The 22,094-nt window shown below is 38.5% G+C and overlaps 1 protein-coding gene across 19 annotated transcripts in view; it reads right to left on the reverse strand.

Annotated features, from left to right (window-relative positions):
- CDH7 (cadherin 7) overlaps positions 1-22,094 on the reverse strand; it is a 154,128-nt gene that overhangs the window by 71,174 nt on the left and 60,860 nt on the right. For 18 of the 19 annotated variants that reach the window (XM_086372234.1, XM_086372225.1, XM_086372237.1 and 15 more), the window contains 3 exons: positions 13,700-13,994; positions 9,390-9,509; positions 1,521-1,688 (listed from right to left, as the gene is read on the reverse strand). In XM_086372234.1, coding sequence (XP_086228360.1) covers positions 1,521-1,688; positions 9,390-9,509; positions 13,700-13,994 — 583 coding nt within the window. Of the gene's footprint in view, positions 1-1,520; positions 1,689-9,389; positions 9,510-13,699; positions 13,995-22,094 lie in introns of those variants that run through there. The other variant, XM_086372238.1, reaches the window with a different exon arrangement.

Here is a 22,094-nt window from a genome sequence, read left to right on the forward strand (position 1 = left end):
TTATAAAGAAAAAAGAAAGGATACTCTTTAAGAGAAACAGAGAAAGGAAATTGTATCCAAATGAAGGTACTATATGCTAGAATAAGAACCTTGGTGTTTGCAATTCTATACATTTTGTTAATTGTTACTGATTTTTAAAAAATATCACAACATCATTTTTTAGTGACCCCTTTCACATATCTATATAAGTTCCTTAGGATAATCCAAAAATTTCAAGCTTAAAATAGTAACTAAAGGGTAGACAAAGAAAATCCCAGTCAAAATGAAAAAGTTAATGATATATTTTTGGCTTTCTTCACTTTAATAAGTAGGAGAGTGTTTAATAAGCTAGAAAACTCATGCTCTATCTTATCAAATCATGACAACTGAAATCACAAAAAAATCTGTGTCAGTTCTTATTTCTCTAAAGCAAAGAAACAGCTAATTCTATTATGAGCCAAATATAATCACATTGTTTTGTTTATTCTTCCGTCTTCCTCTCCTCCCCCATTGTAAGCAGTTAAGAACACAATTAAGGCTAGATTCTTTTTTTTTTTAAATGCTAAACTTAGGATAACTTTATTTTGCCAGGATGTATAAAAATGTCTGTTGTACAATAGCCTAAATATTAAAAATATGTAAAATAAGAATAAAACATCTAAAGAAGCAGTATTTGCAGGAAAACATGGTGACTGTCATATCTCCAGAGAAAGTGTCCTTGTTTGACATAAGCTTCTCAGAAAAGCATTTAAAGATACTGTAGTCTACACGATTCTTCTTACTTTCTTGTGTCCTAAAGAATACCACATATACTTGGGAAAAAGGACAACTAAGAGAATAAGATGAAATGCCTTTTTTTTTTTTTTTAACAATCAGGACACCTCTACCTAAGAAAATTTTTCTTTTTTTTTTCCTTTTACTTGGTTAAAAGAAATGCCACTTTGCTCAAAGAAACTAAATGGAGGGAATGTGGTTTTCTGGTTCTTTGAACCGGTTTCTTTTGAAACACTGAGTGTTTGCATTAAAAAAGATGTGGTAGGTAGCAAAAAGAACATTCAAGGTTCATGAACTGGTTAAAAAAAAAAGTGTGGAATGAGAAATAAAGTTCAGTACTCTTTTTTTTAATCTGTACAAATAAAGCAGAACATTTAGTATATAGAATTCATGAAGTGCATTTGAATGTTATTATTAATAATTGGGAACAACCTCAGAGCTTACAGAATGTAAAGAGCAGCATGTCTTTGACTAAAAAGATTAATACATAAACAAACTTAATAACTGTCTAGTATTCAAAGTGAACCAAAAGAAAAAAAATTACATTTAAGACAGAAATAAGGTATAATTGCTTTTATCTGCTTCCAATATCTTTATTATTTCATATTACTGAATTAAAAATCAAGTCCCTGATAAAACAAAATTGGAGGAGAATGTAATTGAGATTAATTATTTGAGACATATTTGGGGAAATTCCTTTTTAAAGACATTCCTATAATCCGGCAAGGAAAGCGAGCATGCTTGCCAGATACCACGGAACAGCTTACTTCGAGGAAAGCGAGGTGGGTTATCGTTGACATCAGTGAGGGTCACGGTGACCGACGTGGTTCCAGAGAGCCCTCCGTTTTGACCAACCATATCCTTTGCCTGAATAACAAGCAAATACTGGTCTTTAGCCTCTCTATCCATGTTTGGAAGGGCGGTCTTGATGACTCCTGAAAAATTTCAAATCCCAGTAAAATGCATCATGAATCGCTGCATTTATACTAGCGAAGAACACTGATATAGGCAGAAATAGCTCGAGTGGTTGCCTTCTGCTGTTTTGTTTACTTTTAATAACTTTAAAGCATATTAAAGACTAAAGAGATATTAACAACTATATAAACATTACAAAACACAGAAAACACTGTAATATAGAAGACCAGGGTAGAGAGAGCATTATCTCTAGGTTTTACGGAAATATGACTCAAAAAATACCAGCTTAAATAAAATCTACTCTAGAAGACTGGGCAGTTGCCTATTAAATATATGACAATGAATCTTCTTCTCTCTCACCCTCTCCAATATCTTAATTCCCAGTGATGTGAAATCACCATAAACCCTTTCAGCTATTGTCCCTACTACTCTCCCAGCAAAGTAACTACATAGTCTATAAATGAAAGAATGTGTCATTTATGTTTAACAAAACACCATTCCAAATTATGTTGCTGGATAGATAGGCTGTATCTGTTATTATAAAAACCTGAGAAAAAGTATTAATGATGAGAGTGACTGTGTTCATGAAAATCAAGATACTAAAAATATCAGTGTGTTTTGCTGTTTCTCTCTAATCAATTGCATTTAATAAGAACCTTGAAGACTTCAGAGGTATAAGAAACTGACTTCAGAACTCCATGCTGTTTGATAAGAAAGCTTGAACTACAATCACTGCTGCAGTAAATTAATGGTTTTATATTAATAACCAATTATTATATAAATATATGAGACAATAGAGTAATTATGAGTAAAATTTAGTCTTGCTATGGTCACCCACTGATCAAGAATCCACCTGTCAATGCAGTAGACGTGGGTTCAAACCTTGGGTCAGGAAGATCCCCTGGAGGAGGAAATGGCAACCCACTCCAGTATTCTTGCCTGGAAAATTCCACCAACAGTGTAGCCAGATGGGCTACAGTCCAGAGGGTCACAAAGAGCCAGACACTACCTAGCAACTGAGCAAGCACACACATACATAAAATAATACATATACTCAATATAATATACTTGGGCTTCCCTGGTGGCTCAGATGGTAAAGAATCTGCCTGCAATGAGGGAGATTTGGGTTCGATCCTTGGGTCTGGAAGATCCCCTAGAGAAGGGCATGGCAACCCACTCTAGTATTCCTGCCTGGGGAATTCCATGGGCAGAGGAGCCTGGTGGGTTATAATCCACAAGGTCGCAAAGAGTCAGACTCAATATAAGCACATAGAGATCGTAACAAATGAAAATGCATTTATTCGATATTGCTCTATACAGATCTTGAAACTAGAAACAGGAGGTCATCTTTGCTAATTAGATACGGTAAGGAGTCTAGAATCCTACTTAATCATTTCTTGTACTTTCATCATTTCTGATAATGTCTTACCTACATAACTGGAACTCTTTTGTTCATCAATCTATTTTGTTAAAAGATTCTAACTTTTAGAATTTAAGTCAGAATTTAAAACCCCAATGACTCAGACCTGAGGGACAGGAACTCTGGTATCATGGACTTCTCAGGAGCAAAACTGGGCTATCTTATAGAGGATGGTTCTTTAGGAAGAAAATGATTATAAACAAATTGGAATAAACATTCTTTTTTCTGCATGTTTGGCACAACAATGTTTTTATACCCTCCAAATTTATAAAATGTTTTTAAAAGCTGCCATTTTAAAATGTTGTTCATGTTCAGCATAAAAATGTCTTTATACCTTCCAAATTTATAAAATGTTTTTAAAAGTTGCCAATTATTTAAATGCTGACTCTTCAATTGACACATATAATAATGGTCTGTATATATTTCAGCCCTAAGTATAAGTTACAAGCCTGTATTATATCATACTTGGTCTGGCCTATTCATCACAATATCCTACGGTTCAGTAACTACTCCAGCAGTGGGAAAGAGATGAAAATATCTTTCAATAATTTAAGAATAATTTAAACACTATGTTATTGGTCCCAGTATGTTAAGATTCCTAGTTAAATAACAGTCATACCATCTTAAGAAGCCACATTTTTGTTTAGTTCTGAGCAGTACCTATCAAATACAAACACACACATACACACATATACACACATATACCTGCAATGCATCAATATTTTAAGCATTTAAATTACATTTGAGTAGGCCATTTATTGCCACCTGCCAATTCAGGAGACATAAGAGACGTGGGTCCAATCCCTGGGTTGGGAAGATCCCCTGGAGTAGGGAACGGCAACCCACTCCAGTATTCTTTCCTGGAGAAATCCCATGGACAGAGGAGCCTGGTGGGCTACAGTCCAGGGGGTCTCAAAGAGTTGGACATGACTGAAGCTACTTAGCACGCAGGCCATTTATTGTAACTGCTGTTTTAACAATCACTTATTCTAATACACTACACTGGACACTGCTGCTATAACCACAGCAATACAAGATCTCTTTAACTCCTTCACTGAACTCCTTTAGTTATCTGCACACTGCTTACAGAGAATCTCTAAAACATCACTGCTGCTGCTGCTGCTAAGTCACTTCAGTTGTGTCGGACTCTGTGTGACCCCATAGACGGCAGCCCACCAGGCTTCCCCGTCCCTGGGATTCTCCAGGCAAGAACACCACAATGATCATCAAAAGAAGCAGAGTCATATAGCCATTTGGTTCACTGAGAACTGTCTGAGATGTAGATATTCTTCTGAGAACCATAATGATTCTATGAATATTTCATGTCTGTTCTTCAATACTTCCCTAAACTCTAATATTGAAGACACTGAGTATTGACCTCAATAAGACTCACTGTTACCAAGCTTAACAATCTCTAAGATTCCTGGGACTTACATATCTCTACTTCTCTATGTCTTCCTTACTTTTCTTCTTTTTCTTACCTTTTTTCTTTCTCTTCTTCTTTCTTCCTATCATAACTGTATTTATTTATAATACATTTAAAATAAATTAAGCATTGACAATCTTGAATATTTGATAGTGCATTTCATAAGATGACATTTAAGGGTGTGTTTCACATTAAACACATAATTAATAGTTTCATACAGATGATAAAATATTAATGAAATTCTAAAACAATTTCCTACCCATTCAGTTTTTATTTTTAATTTCTCAGTATGTTTAAATGAGTTTGCATCCTGCACAGTTATTATAATGGAGAAAGATCCATAGCATCTCAATTAACCAGCAAAGAAAATACAGCTGCCTTATCTTCTCATGGTTTTGTTCAGTGGTATTATTTGAAAGAAAACAGAATTATCAGGGGAGAAGTCTGGTAGTCAAAGTTACTCACTTATTTTTCACACTTCTAATTGTCTCTTTGCAAGTGATCCTATAAATAACACTTTTCCAAAGCAAAAATCATCACAGAGTTTGCAAAGAAATGCAGGGGGCAAAGGTAATTTCCAAATACCTCAATTATTAAACATTTTATTTTTACAAGAGAGAAATAACTAGGTGAGAATTGAATTTAAATAAGAATGTTCAAACATAATAGATTTCTAGTTCTATGGCTTTTGTGAGCTTTTTACTTTTGAGTCTAAGCTGTCTACATTTGGAAAAGAATTCTCATAAACTGGATATGATCTGCATTTTGGTGAATATTATATAGACACACACTCACAGAGAAAATTGTTTATACTGTGTCCCTAAAGTGGTAAAAGCCAGTCTTGTCTAGTCATAGCCTTACAGTTCTATGAGGCTTTCATGAGAGATAATAGCATTGTTTTAATAATCAATAATTTTAAGCCACTTATGATGAAAAGAATATACCCTGCATCTCTTTAGAAAAAGAGACTGGCCCAGATTTTTGGCTTTCTGAATAATAATTTCTCTATGGATGTATCATCTGACCCAGTAACCCAGAGCTTCTCATTTACTTTTATATTTATAATTGATGTTCACAAAATGTATTATGTATGAAGCAAATTTATCACTGCTATTTTTCAACAACTGTCTGGTTTTTAGTCTGAGAATAAATTTTCAGATGATTTTCTAATGTCCTACCAGCCATCAATTTTCTTTCAAGCATGTTCTGTTGTCATGGAATTTCCTTAAGAATTTGTATGTGTACTACATGTAATAGACAAGAGCCATTTCTGAAGTCTGCCCTGGTTTATGGAACCAAACAATTACGGATGCATGCAGCCTACTCAGTCAAGCTCTGGGTTAGTCTCAGGAATCTAGGCAACCACATGAGCCTGGTAACACGGAGCTGGGCTTTTCACATTGTGTGGCTTCAATATACATTAGATGTTCAGGTAAATCTCTGCCTAATAAATTTTTTTTTTAATGTTCTGTTTAAGACTTGTATTATTTGGTTTCTCTCCCTGTAAGTGAAGCCTATCAGTTCAGTCGCTCAGTCGTGTTGGACTCTGTGACCCCATGCACTGCAGCAAGCCAGGCTTCCCTGTCCATCACCAGCCCCCAGAGCTTGTTCAAACTCATGGAAGCATATAATAGAACCATAAAAAGACGGAGAAGAGCCAACAGTAGTGAAGACAGAAGGTTCTGGAACACCAAAGGATTTCAGAGCTGGCATCACATCAAGCAGAAACAACTGAAGAAGACTGCTGTAAGCTGTGAGGGGACATCCTCAGAAAGCCCTGACTGCAGAGAGGCTCCTCCACACCGCGAGCCACAACACAGACAAAACACCCACGAGGGGTGTAAACGGAGGGAGCTCTTCGTTACGACTGTGAACATGAAAGTGAAAGTTACTCAGTAGTGTCCGAACTCAGTCGTGTCCGACTCTTTTTGTGACCCCAGGGACTATACAGTTCATGGAATTCTCCAGGCCGTTCTCCAGGCCAGAATAGTGGAGTGGGTAGCCTTTCCCTTCTCCAGGAGATCTTCCCAACCCAGGGATCGAACCCAGGTCTCCCGCATTGCGGGAGGATTCTTTACCAGCAGAGCCACAAGGGAAGCCCAAAAATACTGGAGTGGGTAGCCTATCCCTTCTCCAGCGAGATCTTCCCAACCCAGGAATCGAACTGGGGTCTCCTCCTGCATTGCAGGCGGATTCTTTACCAGCTGAGCCATTAGGGAAGCCCGCTGTTATGAATGTAGTTCTTACCTAAAACTAGGACAGACCAAGGATGCATGCAATGCATGATGCCGGCACCATGTAGTCACACCTCCAGGTTTAACACAGAAATCCTAAATGGTATTTAACTCTCCAACCACTTCCCAAGGACTACAGCTTTGGTGTTCTGTGCAGTCACACTGGCCCTGTGTTTGGTTTCTGCTCTGCTAATGGCATTGGAAATCTTACTAATGTTAGAACAGGAAGCCTGCAGTATCATTTCAAACAGCACATCATGTAGCCAGTCCTGCCATATATGAAACATTGAAAAATGTGATCTGTGTGCTTGCAGGTTTTGGACCAGATAAACACATTAGAATAATCCTCAATCTCCCAGTAAATTGGGGGCCATTATGAAGACAGGTGATGGGAAGCTGAATCGTCCTTTTAAGGCTACATCATCATGTTCCTAGGTCCATTCTCTTTGCTTGTTGAACTGTCAACATTGTTTTTTGCAGCTATTCACATTCTTGTTTTGTGGACAGAAAAATTAAGGTAGAAAACACACTTACCCTCTGGTCATCTGGCCTGTAAGTAGAGCTACAGAAGAAATACATGCTCAGAAATTTTAGTCAGGCTAAGTTAATGACATGTGGTTAATAAATAATAATGGGTAATATGACTAATATTATTCCTTTTTTAAAAAAGAAATTAAAAGTTAAACTTTCAGAGATATATTTAATAGTGATTTCCTAGGCCTATTTTACATAATCTTGATCTGGCATATTTTCAGCATTTTTCCTGTCTAAAGTTTTACATGCTTCTCAAAAACACTGATATCTAAAGATATGGAAAATAATGTTTTTTCTCACATAGATAAGGATCATACATCAACTAAGGAAGACTAACTACCTCAAACTCTATGTGGCTCTTCGTGTGTGTAAGGTATGAAAATTTTCCATTCATTTTTGTCAGAAAAAGATTTTTTTGGAAAAAATGCATTCTCTATAGTCCTTTAATATCTCTGCACTGATGACTAGAGAAACAGAAGTCCCAATGATTACCATGACTAGAGAATTAAAAACTAACAAAACAAAATTAAACAGAAAGCTTATCTCCTCTAATACACGGTCCTTGAGATTGAAAGTTAAAATGACGTTTGAAGTTCTAATCATGTGATGCCAGGATATAGACTACTGTCCAGCTGCCCACAGGTGAGGTTTTACCTACACAGGGCCTATGGGACACCTATTATCTTACAGCAAAGCTAAAATCACAAGCCAGTCACTAGTAGCAACAAAATATTTAGCCCTTGGGATTAGTACATGCTAGTTTTGGACCAGTTATATAACGCGAGAGGTGTATAATTTGTGAGCAAATTGTCAGAGGCTTGTCAATGTCTTTCTAGGCTGCAAAGTAGATATATAAGGGAACGGGTGGGTGTCTGAATTGAGGTTCTCAGATCTATCATTAAATCAGAGCACAACTTTACATTCACAGGATTCAGATCATAAAGCAGATACTTTCATTTACTTCCCCTTCAATACTTGCTCAATCAGAACTATTTCTCCTCTGTCAGACTCTTCAGGCAGCTTCCAAACTTCATCACAACACTGGTATAAAACACGCAATGCAGCCTCTGTGAACATTCTAATGAATGATGAGCTGGCCTTGAATTCGTCTGTTTTTGCACATTACAGCTGTCATTCTCAAAAGGCATTTAAAATAGGTACCCTGCCACACAGTGATTTGAGAATGAATGAATACTGCCATTTTTATAATATGGAAAACAGGGTGGTGAATGGCATTAAAATATTCATTTAGGATCATAAGTATCATCAGTGATTCAAGATCATAAACTTGGCTATTTGAAGAGGCATTCTTCTCCATGATAAAGATAAAATTACTAAAATACAGAGAAATTTTGGATTTTTTCAGTGGTGAAGAAAAGCAATGGCTCACACCCACCCACACTGCCCTATACCAACAGCCAGAGAAGTATAATAGATAAAATATTATTTTATAACCAAGAAAACAGTGCTCCAAATTATAGCCTTACTGAATGTAAACCATTTCATCTTCAAAGTGAAACAGAACATCTAGCCAAACAACCACATTTTCTATCCAGGCAGTTTTGCAACCCATATTTTTTTTTCTTCTAAAATGAAAAAAAGTCATTTAATTTAGTTTTTGATTTAGCAGATCATCATCCTAATTGTTATGTTTCAACTAATTTCCCTGAGAAAACCAGCCTCTGGAAGGAGAAGCTGTAACTACTATATATTCTACTCCATGGCAGGGAGATTTTGCTGAAGATTTAAAATTCTACTGTGTGTAATTCCTATGTGAGTTAATTAAAGAAAACAAATTGAAACATTGCAGAGGTAAATATTCAACGTTTTCTTATAGAGTCAAGAGACACCAGCCGAAAAATTTTTCAATAACTCATATTTTGCTTAATTTTGATAGAAATTCTGATCAGTGTAGTAAAATATTTTTAAAAGGTGCTAACGGCTCTATAAATAATATGCTGTTTATTACCATGGTACACATTTTGAGAAACGCACAATAAAAATAAGAGTGTCATCAGTTTCAACTATATTGAATCAAAATAACTATTAGTTCTATGCCAACAAAGAAATAATGACTTTACAAGGAGAGTCACATGTCAATGTTTACCTGTTTTGGGCTCCACTGAGAAGTATGGCTGCCCCTGAAGGATGCTGTAGACCACTCGAGCACTGTTGCCGTATGTAGGGTCGTCGGCATCCGTCGCGGTCACCTGTACCACTGAGGTCCCTACATGACAATCCAACATCAATCAATTAAAAACTCCCAAATGCCATAAAACAAGAGAAATCACCAAACACTAAAGATGCTACATTAATGTAAAGATATAAAGATGCTTTCCAGTTTTCATTTTTCTTTTTCTCAGGGATGTGAAAAATGGATACGTTTTTGTGTCTAAGACAAATTCCAAAAGATGATAAATGGTAATTCCTCAGAAATACTTAAGGGACACGAAAAGATGTTGGTTAAAAAAAATAGGACTGACAATGCCAAGTTAGACAGGGATATATTCTCAGAATTGGGTTTCAACTTTTAGGCATCTCATCCATCAAGGTCTACAAGAGCAACCTCTAAGTCTCAATCACAGTCTAAAAAGCAGCATGACAGATTCTAGCACCTTGACACTCAAATCATGGGGCAACCCTACTGCTGCAGCAACAGAAATGGAAACTTCAGTAACTGAGTAAGTTAATAAAGAATATTTGATTGGTACATTTAACTGGATATTAGGTGGCTACTCTCTTAGTAGTTTTTTTCATTTCACTAATTGACTTATAACAAAAGCATGAAATTAACACTGAAACTAAACCCTCCCAAAGGAGAAAGAAGATGATAACCTGAAAAATCACAACACTGGTTGCTTTTCTACATTTTGTATGATAGAATGTCATATTACTTCTTCCTTTCACTATGCATTCACTTGTTCCAGATAGAAAGCATTTAGTGTGATCTGTTGTTTTCATTTCCACTTGGAATCTCATCTTAAAAATATTAGCTACCCACATTTGCTTAGTTTAAATATGTAAGCACAGGATATTTTAGCATATATGTCCTAGTTAATGGGCATGGGACAACTCCCTTTCTTTATGTATTCATTCAAGGCTCAAGTTGGTTTCTAATAAATTCTTGAAAACATGGCATTTTTCATCTAACATCTGTTTTAGATCTATTCCTATGTAGATCTTCCTTTCAAAATTTCTTAAATAAGTCATTAAATGCTGATCTTACTATAAATCTATTCTCTTTTCCACATTATGATTTCCCTAACTGATTCCATTTCCTTTCAAATTGGGTAAAAATTGTGAGTGTCATTTTTTAAATTCTGAAGATTTATTTTTTTATTTGGTAGACTTAGGAGATTGTGCCATGTGGCTGCTTGGTAGGACCAAATGGTGAATGATATATATTTAAAAATCTTTTTAACAACTAGATTTTGACTATCTTAAAATGTTAGAATCAATGATTTTTATATTCTCAATTTCCTCTATAATTCACCATCTTTACAGCAATATTTACTCTGGTGATATGCTTAAGTAACCATTTCCTACTTCATTGGAAAACAACTTGCAACAAAATAATGAAAACTATACCTCAGTAAATTTTGTTGCATGTATTTTTTTTCTGAAAGTGAAGTTGCTCAGTCGTGTCCGACTCTTTGTGACCCCATGGACTGTAGCCTACCAGGTTCCACCGTCTATGGGATTTTTCAGGCAAGAATACTGGAGTGGGTTGCCATTTCCTTCTCCAGGAAATCTTCCCGACCCAGGGATTGAACCCGGGTCTCCCGCATTGTAGGCAGACGCTTTACCACCTGAGCCACCAGGGAATTCACCAGGAATTTTTTTTCTGAAGTGTTTATTAAATAATTTATGACACACAAATATAGTCATACAGACACACACACCCATTCTTGTGCTTATTTATGCTTTTCTGGCAACAAATAAGCAATCCTAGGGGACTATGAGGGTCTCAAATCTTATAATATGTTAGTATACAATGAACAACAAAAAAATAGCCCTGAATAATAAACATAGAGGACTTGTGTTGTATATACCACACTATTTAGTGGCTATTATAACTTTATAACTATTTGGCTACAAGTAAACACTTTGATAAACAGAGTCATGATAAATCCATAGGATATGTTTTATATAAGCATTTACTGTGCTTAGCTCAAGTTTGGATTTTTAATCCAGTGAACTCTCTGTCTAATAAATCCTGAAGACATTTGAGACTCATTTTCTAAAAAGTCCTGAGCTTGCTGTAATCGATCAAATAACTAAAATAACTTACACATGTGTATAATAGTCATCTTGTTTGATATCAGAGTGGTACCATTGGAACTAAAACTACAGCGCGTTCTTCAACCTCTGGGACAAAAAGCGCGCATTAATCCAATTTGCGCTGCTATCTTCTACTTAGGAAAGGAAAGCCTTATCAAGCCCACAAAAAATACCAAAAATGCCCCGGAGAATTGTAGCACGAATTGCTTACACACACCTCAAAACCTCCTGTTTCTCTAAACATTACTACTTCTCGGGAGGACAGTGTGCCTACTCTCTTCTCTAAAACCTCCCAAATCTTGTTATTGTTGCTGTCATCATAGTTGTTGTTGTTTCTGTCATTAAATGAGAGCAGCAGGAAGCATTCTGAAGGTGTGGGTGGTATTGAGAGGGTGTGAATAAGCCTGTGTGGTCAAAGAATGTTTACACAGAAGACAATTACAGGCAGCTGCTGCCACTGTGGTTCAGAACTTTTCCTGACCACAAGCACCTTTGGTTCATTTTCAGTTATTTCTTCAGCGGCTAGAATCACAGTCCCAAAATACTGTTCCCTCTCCCACCTGACAGGAACAGAAATTCAGGGTCACTAAATTGTGATTTCCCTAAAGGGTACATGTAATACACATCTTTGCAATTTCAGTTCCCTGCAGAGCAGATGTACAGATGAAAAGCTGGAATGAATGCAATGACCTTTATTTCCAGTAAAACAAATCACAATCAATCAATAAAATAAAACAAATCACAATCAGTCAAGTATTATATCACATTGGTAAAATTTTCAGGGTTTCCCAGGTAGCACAGTGGTTAAGAACCTGCCAGCCAATGCAAGAGAAACAAGAGACATAGGTTCAATCCATGGGTCAGGAAGATACCTTTGAGTAGGAAATGGCAACCCATGCCAGTATTCTTGACTGAGAAATCCCATGGACAGAAAGAACCTGGGCTACAGTCCCTGGGGTCTCAAAGAGTCAGACACGACTAAGCACATATATACAAAACTTTCAAGTTAAAGACCTCAGTTGAAATAGGTGTAAAAATACAAGTTCCATTATTATTTTAAATAAACTTCCTCCTTCAATACCATAAACAATAGGAAATAAAATATATAAATCAACGGGTCTCTGTTCCAGCTTCATATTTTTTTTTTATTATCTTGTAAGATCATCCATATCTAAGTTACATACTGGCTGAAAACTATTTCAAAGATAGCTAAACAAGTGGAATTTAAAAGAGAATTTAATAGTATTTGAAATACAGTATATACTAAAGGTAATCTACTTTCTATTTTTCCAGTCATGGGGCAATGGTCAGAAGGCCTTTTGGTAAAACAGCCTTCATTATTCTTTTATATATCTCACACTGAGCATCACCTTACCATCATTAAAAACAGTATACATTTGAGTATAAATTCTCATGCATCTAAATTTCTGGAGAAATTACAAAAAGATTAGTGGTGGCAGGTGAATGGACATTTATGGGCTGAAGCACACTCTACAAGAGATAGACTAAATGTTAGCCTGGCTACACTGATAGTCTACCCGATACCCTGGCCCTAGAGACATGCTTAGAATAGCACATTATTATCCTAACATGGGGAGAAAGAAAACTAAATCATCACAAGGATGTGTCTGGAATTTTTTTTTTTTTGGTTTGATACTAAGTTTATTTGGAAGGTTTTTTTTTTTTTTTTAACCTCTTAAGCATAATTTTAATTTTTTTTTGAGGGGGGTGGTGGTTGGTGAGCTATACCACACAGCCCGTGGGATCTTAGTTCCCCTATCAAGGATCAAACCCAGGGTCTGGTCAGTGAAATCACTGAATTCTAACCACTGGTCTGCCAGGGGATTCTCTCATTTTTTAATTTTAAATATTAAATTGAAAAGGGATGATAAGACCTAGGTAATTTCTTGAAGACACTGAGCAGTATAAAAGAAGAATTTCCATACAAATAAAATAATGTGTCAAAAAGCAGAATTTAGACACTGGCTACTAACACAGCTCAAACATTCCCTCACTCAAAATAGTAATTTCTATACAAATATTAATGTGATTCTTTTTCCGGTACTTATGATGATTTAATTTTAAACACAAACCTCCCCAAATCAGATAGTGTCAGACCAACTTGTGCTTACTCACCCACAGGTGACATTTCGGGAACCCCTGCCGTGTACGGGCCATCCAAGAATTTGGGTTCGTTGTCGTTGATGTCCTGAATCTTGATGACGAACTCAGACTCGGGTTCCACGGGCTTGTTGGTGAGCCGGTCCAACGCCTGGGCTCGAAGCGTGTAGTAGGCTTGCTCCTCGCGATCCAGCCTCTTGGTAGCATGAATATCCCCAGTGTTCTCATCAATAATGAAAATGGAACTTGCCCCTTCGCCTGACAAGATGTATTTGATGGAACCATCTCCTTTATCAACATCAGAGTGAAGCTGGTGAAAAATTCATGTGAGATGAGATTAACTTACAAGAGAGTCAGCGATATGGAGATATGTAAAAATAATTCTAATGTCAGGCAGCAGCACATGAAATTTTATTGTTCTTGGAAAGATAAGCGGACCTGTATTGTGCACAGTGGAAAAGGCTATTTAGAATGTGTCAGCTTGCACTTGTGAGCAAGACAATTGCATTTCTTCTGGTACCCAGCCTCACTTCCAAAGGAATTTTTATCATTCCCAAAGTTAGAAACTCGCTGTGTGTCCTTGCCAGTTTTAGCCATCTTCCCTGACCAGAGCAGATAGTCAGTAAACTTGTACAACCAGTCAATTCAATCTTACTCCAAGCAAAAGGACTTATTCGAGCACATGAGTAAGTTTAGATCTAATACATTAAGTAAAATGCTTAGAAATCATCACATCCTTTTCGGGTACCCTTCCCTTGCACCCCCACAACTTCTCATGATTATTAAGTATGGATGGCTGTCCAGTCACTAAATGGGTCTCCAAATCCTGTTCTATATTTTAAAATTTGAAGCTGGAAAAAAAAAATTACACTGCTCTCTGAAGTAGGAATTTTAAATCAATATGTGCTTGAGACTTCAACTAAAACCTTTCTTGAAATACCAAGCACTGCATTAGATTTGCATGATTAACCCCGGCTCTGGCTGCAGGGGCAGCCCCTACTGATTTGCATTTCATATCTGGAGCTGTCCCTTCTGTGTATGTCAGAACATTATGTCGAACAGAGGAACCTGAGGAAACTCGGAAATAATTACATCTTTCCCTGAATTTCATAACCTGAGAAATGTAGCACCCAATCCAGAATTTCAACAATCTTTCATCCTCAGGAAATGCTGTGATTCTGGACTGCAAATAATACAAAGGTGAAAACCCAATTTACCAAATAGCAAGGCTGCCCTGCGGAACTATGTTGGCACTCTTTAAAAGACAAGGTGTATGGGGCTTCCCAGGTGGCTCAGTGGAATCCACTGAGTGGATTCATTGTAAGAATCCACCTGCCATTGCAAGAAAAAGACAAAGTGCGAAAAATATAGGATATGGGAAACTATTCAGGCAAGTGGGTACCCAGTCCATTTCCATCTTTAGCTGTTGAGAATACTACATTTGTACCATGAATTTCTCTGAGTGATCCTTCCATTGCACTGTAACAGCTGTGTTTATACTCGGCTTCGGAATACTTAAGTACCTGATTCATCCTTTCGTTTCTGTAGTTTTCAGCCAGGACAAAATGATACAAAAAATTAATTTCTGCCACAAGTTTTAATTTAGCTTTGTTCAGAGTGGCATTAGCGAGTGAATCACTGTGCAGCAAGATTATCCAGCATATGGAGAAGATGTGTTCTTGAAATATAATGAATTATTTAATTTTCTTAAGTCATTCTCAGGGTGTCTATTACATACATATATAATAGCTTGTATGAGGCAAGCTAAAAATCCCTCAAGTTTGACTTATTGAGTACTCCCTGTGTTCCAGGAACCACTGTTAATATTCTCTACAGAGTAACCCATCCCAGGCTCACACTGACTGACTTCATCATCCTTTTAACAGATGAGGAAACTGAGGTAGAGAAAGGCCTGAGGTCATGTGGCCAACTCTGCAGCTACATCCCTACAGGTGGCATTAGTGGTAAAGAAGTTGCAAATGCAGGAGGCATGAGAGATGTGGGTTTGATCCCAGGTCCGGAAGATCCCCTGCAGGAGGGCATGGCAACCTACTCCAGTATTCTTGCCTGGAAAATCCCATGGACAGAGGAGCCTGGTGGGCTACAGTCCATGGGGTTGCAAAGAGCTGGACATGACTGAAGGGACTCAGCACACAGCATGCACAGGAGTATGAAAATGTCAGGCTGGTGGAAAGCCCATCCTCTACTCCTGCACTGGCATCCTGCTTCTGGGGGATGGGCTGTGTCTTGTGAGGGGAGGACATTAAAAGCTGCTACAAAGGAGAACTCAACTCAGGGCAGAATAAAGCAACCTGCCCCTACCAGATCGCCCCTCTAGATCTTAAAGATGCTCAATGCTTCCAGGGGTTTATATCAACACACTTCACAACGTGCCAGAAGGGACCTTTCTGACACCACAGAACAGCAGTAGACTCCACCACACTCAACAACACAAAGACCTGAGTCTAGAGACAAAAGATGACAGGTGAGAATAAAGCGGGGCTCCCCTGGTGGCTCAGCGTAAAGGATCCGTCTGTCAATGCAGGAGACGCAGGTTCAATCCCTGGGTTGGGAAGATCCCCTGGAGAAGCGAATGGCTGCCCACTCCAGCATTCTTGCTCGGAGAATCCCATGGAAGAGGAGCATGGCGGGCTACAGTCCATGGAGTCGCAAAGAGTCAAACACGACTAAAGTGACTAAGCACGAGCCCAAAGCAGAGTCCCCAGCTGCACACACCTCTCACAGCCACACTCTCAACCCCTCCTTGCCTCATCTGTTCCTCTCTGGGTCAACAGAGGCTCTCTGCTGATGGTAGTGTGAAATATTAGAAAGAGCTTCTGACCATGTGAATACATAAGTAATACCCAGGCTGCATCTTAATCAAAGGTATGGGCTCCCATTCCCGGGACCAGCCCTTGTGATTCATTTAACTAATTCCTATCAACTGACGGCCACCTTCACTGCATGGTGATCCAATATTCCTGGGGTATTCAGGTAAGGGAGGATGCCTTCCTTTCCATAAAGGAAATGACCAAAAATGACCTTCAGCCTGAGCTCTGATGCCATATTTGACATTATACAATACCGTTAGTTGTTCTCCATTACTGAGAGCGAAAGAGCTCAAAGGTAAAAACAGTTCATATTGCTTGTTTTCCCAGTCATTCAAGGATCAGCATTCTTTTCTTCTACCTCTAACTGCCACCACCATCACCAGCCTCTCACACACACACACATCCATCCACTGCAGGAGCCCTGAAATCTATCACTCTCCCCATCACTGACATTTTTCTCCTAGCTGGGACTATCACTAGACTTGTAACCACTGCCAAAATTCAGAAGCATAAAAACACTCTAAGTCTAACCTGGTGTCCTTGCGAGGTTAGTAGAGGCATCTACTGTTGAAAGTAAATGATCAACTAGGAAACATTAAGATGGAGACGAAATTATCAGTGATTCACACACTAAATCTGTGAGGCTTCGCCCACTATACTAACCTTAATAGGTGAAGTGAAACCCATGCTGTTAGGAAAAACTACTACCTTTCTGTGCTGAATAAGCATGCCCAGCAAAGAAAAATGCTGAGAAACTACTGAATGGCAATCTATCAGTGCAGTCCCCCCGTCCCCTCCACACACACATAAACACGGCTGCACAGTCTTTGTAAATGACTATTACAGACTAGAGTAGGACGCTCTACAGTGAAGACCTGTGGCCAGGAAAAAAGAAATGTCTATGGTCCCAATATGGTAAGTGAACAAATTAGCAATAAATGAAAAACACCATAAAAAACAAAGATCTGCACTCTATTTGGAGCAGAGTAGAACTCATGATGTTTTGCCTATTTCATTTGCCAATATCCCCGTAAACCTCATCTTTTGATTCATCTAAATAACAAAATCTTGATTCATCACCAGAAAAAAAACTCATTTTTACTGTCTGCATCTCTATATCTTTTTCAAAATATTTGCTGTGGCTCCAAAAGTAAATATTTACATTTTTCTTTTTTTGGCAAATGAGTACACACAGTGAGGAGCACACATCTCTTAGCTGAGTCCAGCTCATGATAAGGCGACCAAATAAGCAGGAAGGCGAACCAAGTATGATGCGAATCCCGTGTCCCTGTGTCACTGCTGTGTTTGGTAACAATGTAAGAAATATGAAACTGTTGGATTCCATCATAATCTACCCAGGCCAGGACGCAAGGCACACTTCACATGCGCCTCAAGTATAATGTGTTTAATAATCCACTATGAGGAGAAGATGGGGCGAGTTGAGAGAGGAACACTGGCATAGATACACTACCATGTGTAAAACAGAGAGCTAGTGGGAAGCTGCTGTCTAGCAGAGGAAGCTCAGCCCAGTGCTCTGTGATGACCTGGAGGGGTGTGAGGGAGGCATGTATGTATACACAGAGCTGATTCACACTGCAGAGCAGAAACCAAGACAACATTGTAAAGCAATTATTCTTCAGCTAAAAAACAATAATAATAATCCACTAGGCCTCCATCATCCCCCACTCAATGGAATTTCGTACTCATCACCTGTACACATCAACCCTTTCTTCAGTCTTTCTGAACAATAATCCCAACTTGGAATCTTAAAATCTTCCACCTAGGCTATAACAAAACTCCCCAGCTACTCTTCACTTTGAATAACTCATATCATCTACACTGCTACACTGCATGTCAGCAATGATCTTCCTAAAACTATACCGAAGTACAGTATAGGATATGTCACAGCCCTCATCAAATACATCTAATTGCTTCCCATGGTCTCTGGGTTTAACCCCAGATCTTAAGCACAGAGCTCCACATGGCCACGGGCCATCCCCGAGTGTCCCTTTCCCACATCCCAGAGGGCTCTCTACGCCCCAGGCACCTGGGATCAGTCACTGTGGCCAGAGCAGAGAAATCAGGTCCATCCCTTTACAGATCCGGCCTCCATCATCTCACCCAGCATCTGACACCCAGCTCGACATAACGAAAGCTCCCTTTTACTGAAATTTTAACAATCCTATTTTCCCCACAAGACATGTTGTTTGCATTTCTCTGACAAAACGCCTTTAATTCTGCTTTCTATTGAAAATCTGGTTTCGTTGTGTTCCCACCCTAAGAGCTGGGTTCGCTTTATCATCATATTCCACATACTTAACAAACTATTGTAGTAAATTTTGTAAATTTATAATTCACTTTGTGAAAAAGTAGCGCCTGTTTTATTTCCATTTCTATCCTTTTAAGTCTTAATAGCATTAAGTAGAAAGAATAGAAACTAAACAAAAAACAGCCCATATCTCTGGTTTGTTCTCGCTAATCCTCTGAAACCAGGGAGAGGGAATTCAGAAACCTTGTTTCTATGCCCAGGGTAACAGTTGCACATTGATACCTTTGTGTTCCCCAAGAGACAGAGTCCTGCAGGGACAGGCACGCTTTCTTATTCTTGCTTCCGTAAGTCTTATACAGTTCTCCACACAGACACAGACGCATAAAGAGGCTTTATAGACCGTTGGACGTTCTCACATGGCAGAATACCATGTTCTTGATTAAAGAATCTGCCTGCAATGCGGGAGACCCGGGTTCGATCCCTGGGTCAGGAAGATCCCCTGGAGAAGGGAATGGCAACCTCCTCCGTTATTCTTGCCTGGAGAATTCCAGCGACAGAGGAGCCTGGTGGGCTATAGTTCACGGGGTTGCAAAGAGTCGAACACCACTGAGCAACTACACTATGTTTTCAATTTAAGATTATAAAGAACAACAGATCAATGCACTGCATTCTGACATTTTTCTTGCATTTATTTAATCAACTAGGACCTGATATAAACTACTTGATCTATCACTGTGATCCATCTGAAAATGGAAAATATTCCTCAATCTACTGAGGTAAAAAAATCAATTCAATACACTGACCCACTTTTCTTCCCTCTATGAACATGTTCCGCTCTGCTTGTTTTCTGACCTAACTGTTGATCTTGTCTTTACTCTCCTGGTTCCCCTCCTCTATAAAATACCTGCACTTGAACTTCATTGAACAATTGTTACAACTACTTGAGATGATGTAGAAGGGTAAGATTAATAAATTACTATAATGTCAGGACTGTACTTATTAATGTATTGCTTTTGAAAACATTATACTTTCATATCAAAAAAAGACCAATATAGTCATAAGATGAAACTGAGACTGTTTATCATGAAAGAATGTTTATCATGAAAGTTTTGACACTAAAAATATAAAACTAAAAAAGAAAGCCTGTGATCCTCAATGACGAAATACAATGATGGAAATAATTAATGTTATATTTAACATTATAATTAATTATAATTGGTGTTATAATTTTTCTGTAATGAATTTTTGAATACAAAAAAACACAAATGCATATTATAGAAACAAAAGTTTATGCTGCTACATTTGTACACAAAAATGGAGTAATGATGGCTGAACACAAAATATGCATATGTTCCTTTGAACGGCATGGTAATCCATCAGAGAATGATTTATATATTGAACATTAGGCAAAAGATTTCTAAGGTAAATTTTCTACTTCTGATTTACTTATTCTAGTTTTTTTTTTTTTTTTTAAGTTTAAAACTGTGTTACAGATTGTTAGAACTCATGCAGTTTACTTTTGCTAAACTTTCACAAGGTTAAAATAATAAGTATGGAGGGCAGATTTAAACAATAATTGGCAGGGGAAAAAACTGCTTGAATATACACATTACATGCAAGTTTTCTTTTCTCATTATGCTTTTAAATAGATATTTTCCACTTACCACTGGATACGATGTAATTATCAAGCTGTTGAAGAAATATTACAAATGAAAACAAGTACAAGAGTCATATTTTTTTCTGGTTGAAGTATTCCTAATTTATAATTATCATTGTGATCCAGGTAATGGAACACAATTTTCTTGTGAAGCATCTTTGAGGAAGATGCGTGGTTTAAGAAGTATAGGTATTAATTACTATGTGCATGCATGCTAACTCGCCTAATTTTGTCCAACTCTTTGCAATGCTATGGACTACAGCCCACCAGGCTCCTCTGTCTGTGGGATTCCCCAGGCAAGAACACTGAAGTGGGTTCTCATTTTCTTCTCCAGTGCATCTCCCGACCCAGGGATCGAACCCATGGCTCTTATGTCTCCTACATCGGCTGGCGGGTTCTTTACCACTAGCGCCACCTGGGAAGCCCTTCATTACTACACATAAAGGGCTTCCCTGATGGCTCAGTTGGTAAAGAATCCACCTGCAATGCAGGAGACCCAAGTTCAATTCCTGGGCCAGGAAGATCTGCTGGAGAAGGGATAGGCTACCTATTCCAGTATTCTTGTGCTTCCCTTGTGGCTCAGCTGGCATAGAATCAGCCTGCAATGCGGGAGACCTGAGTTCAATCCCTGGGTTGGGAAGATCCCCTGGAGAAGGGAAAGGCTACCCACCCCAGTATTCTGGCCTGGTGAATTCCATGGACTGTATAATCCATGAGGTTGGAAAGAGTTGGACATGACTGAGTGACCTTCACTCACACACTCACAAAGTAATAAAGGAAAAGAATATGATACAGAAGTATTTAGGAAAGATTAAAATGCCCTAGAACAGCTCTTAAAAGAAAAAACAAAACAAAAAAACAGTGTATTTTAAAAAGGACTACTAGGAATTTTTATCCTCAGGAAAAGTTCGCCCTAATGCAGTGGCAACATTCATTCATTCTGGGGTCTCAGTCCATACTAAGCAGCAGAGTGGTATCAACAGCTAGGTCCAGGCAAAGGAGCCAGAGGTATGTCTACTGAATCTTATCTTGTTGTCTTCAGTTCAATTTAGTTGCTCAGTCATGTCCAACTCTTTGTGACCCCATGGACTGCAGCACACCAGGCCTCCCTGTCCATCACCAACTCCCAGAGTTTACTCAAACTCACACCCATTGAGTCGCTGATGCCATCCAACCATCTCATCCTCTGTCATCCCCTTCTCTGCCTGCCCTCAATCTTTCCCAGCATCAGGGTCTTTTCAAATGAGTCAGCTCTTTGCATCAGGTGGCCAAAGTATTGGAGTTTCAGCTTCAACATCAGTCCTTGCAATGAACTGCTGCTGCTGCTGCTAAGTCGCTTCAGTTGTGTCCGACTCTGTGCGACCCCATACACGGCAGCCCACCAGGCTCCCCCGTCCCTGGGATTCTCCAGGCAAGAATTCTGGAGTGGGTTGCCATTTCCTTCTCCAATGCATGAAAGTGAAAAGTGAAAGTGAAGTCGCTCAGTCCAGTCCGACTCTTAGCGACCCCATGGACTGCAGCCTACCAGGCTCCTCCATCCATGGGATTTTCCAGGCAAGAGTACTGGAGTGGGGTGCCATTGCCTTCTCCACTTGCAATGAACACCCAGGACTTAATCTCCTTTAGAATGGACTGGCTGGATCTCCTTGCAGT

This window comes from Bos grunniens, chromosome 24 (genome assembly GCF_055505025.1).
Source record: "Bos grunniens cultivar Pamir isolate PY7600 chromosome 24, Bosgru_T2T1.0, whole genome shotgun sequence".
Lineage (NCBI taxonomy): Eukaryota > Metazoa > Chordata > Mammalia > Artiodactyla > Bovidae > Bos > Bos grunniens.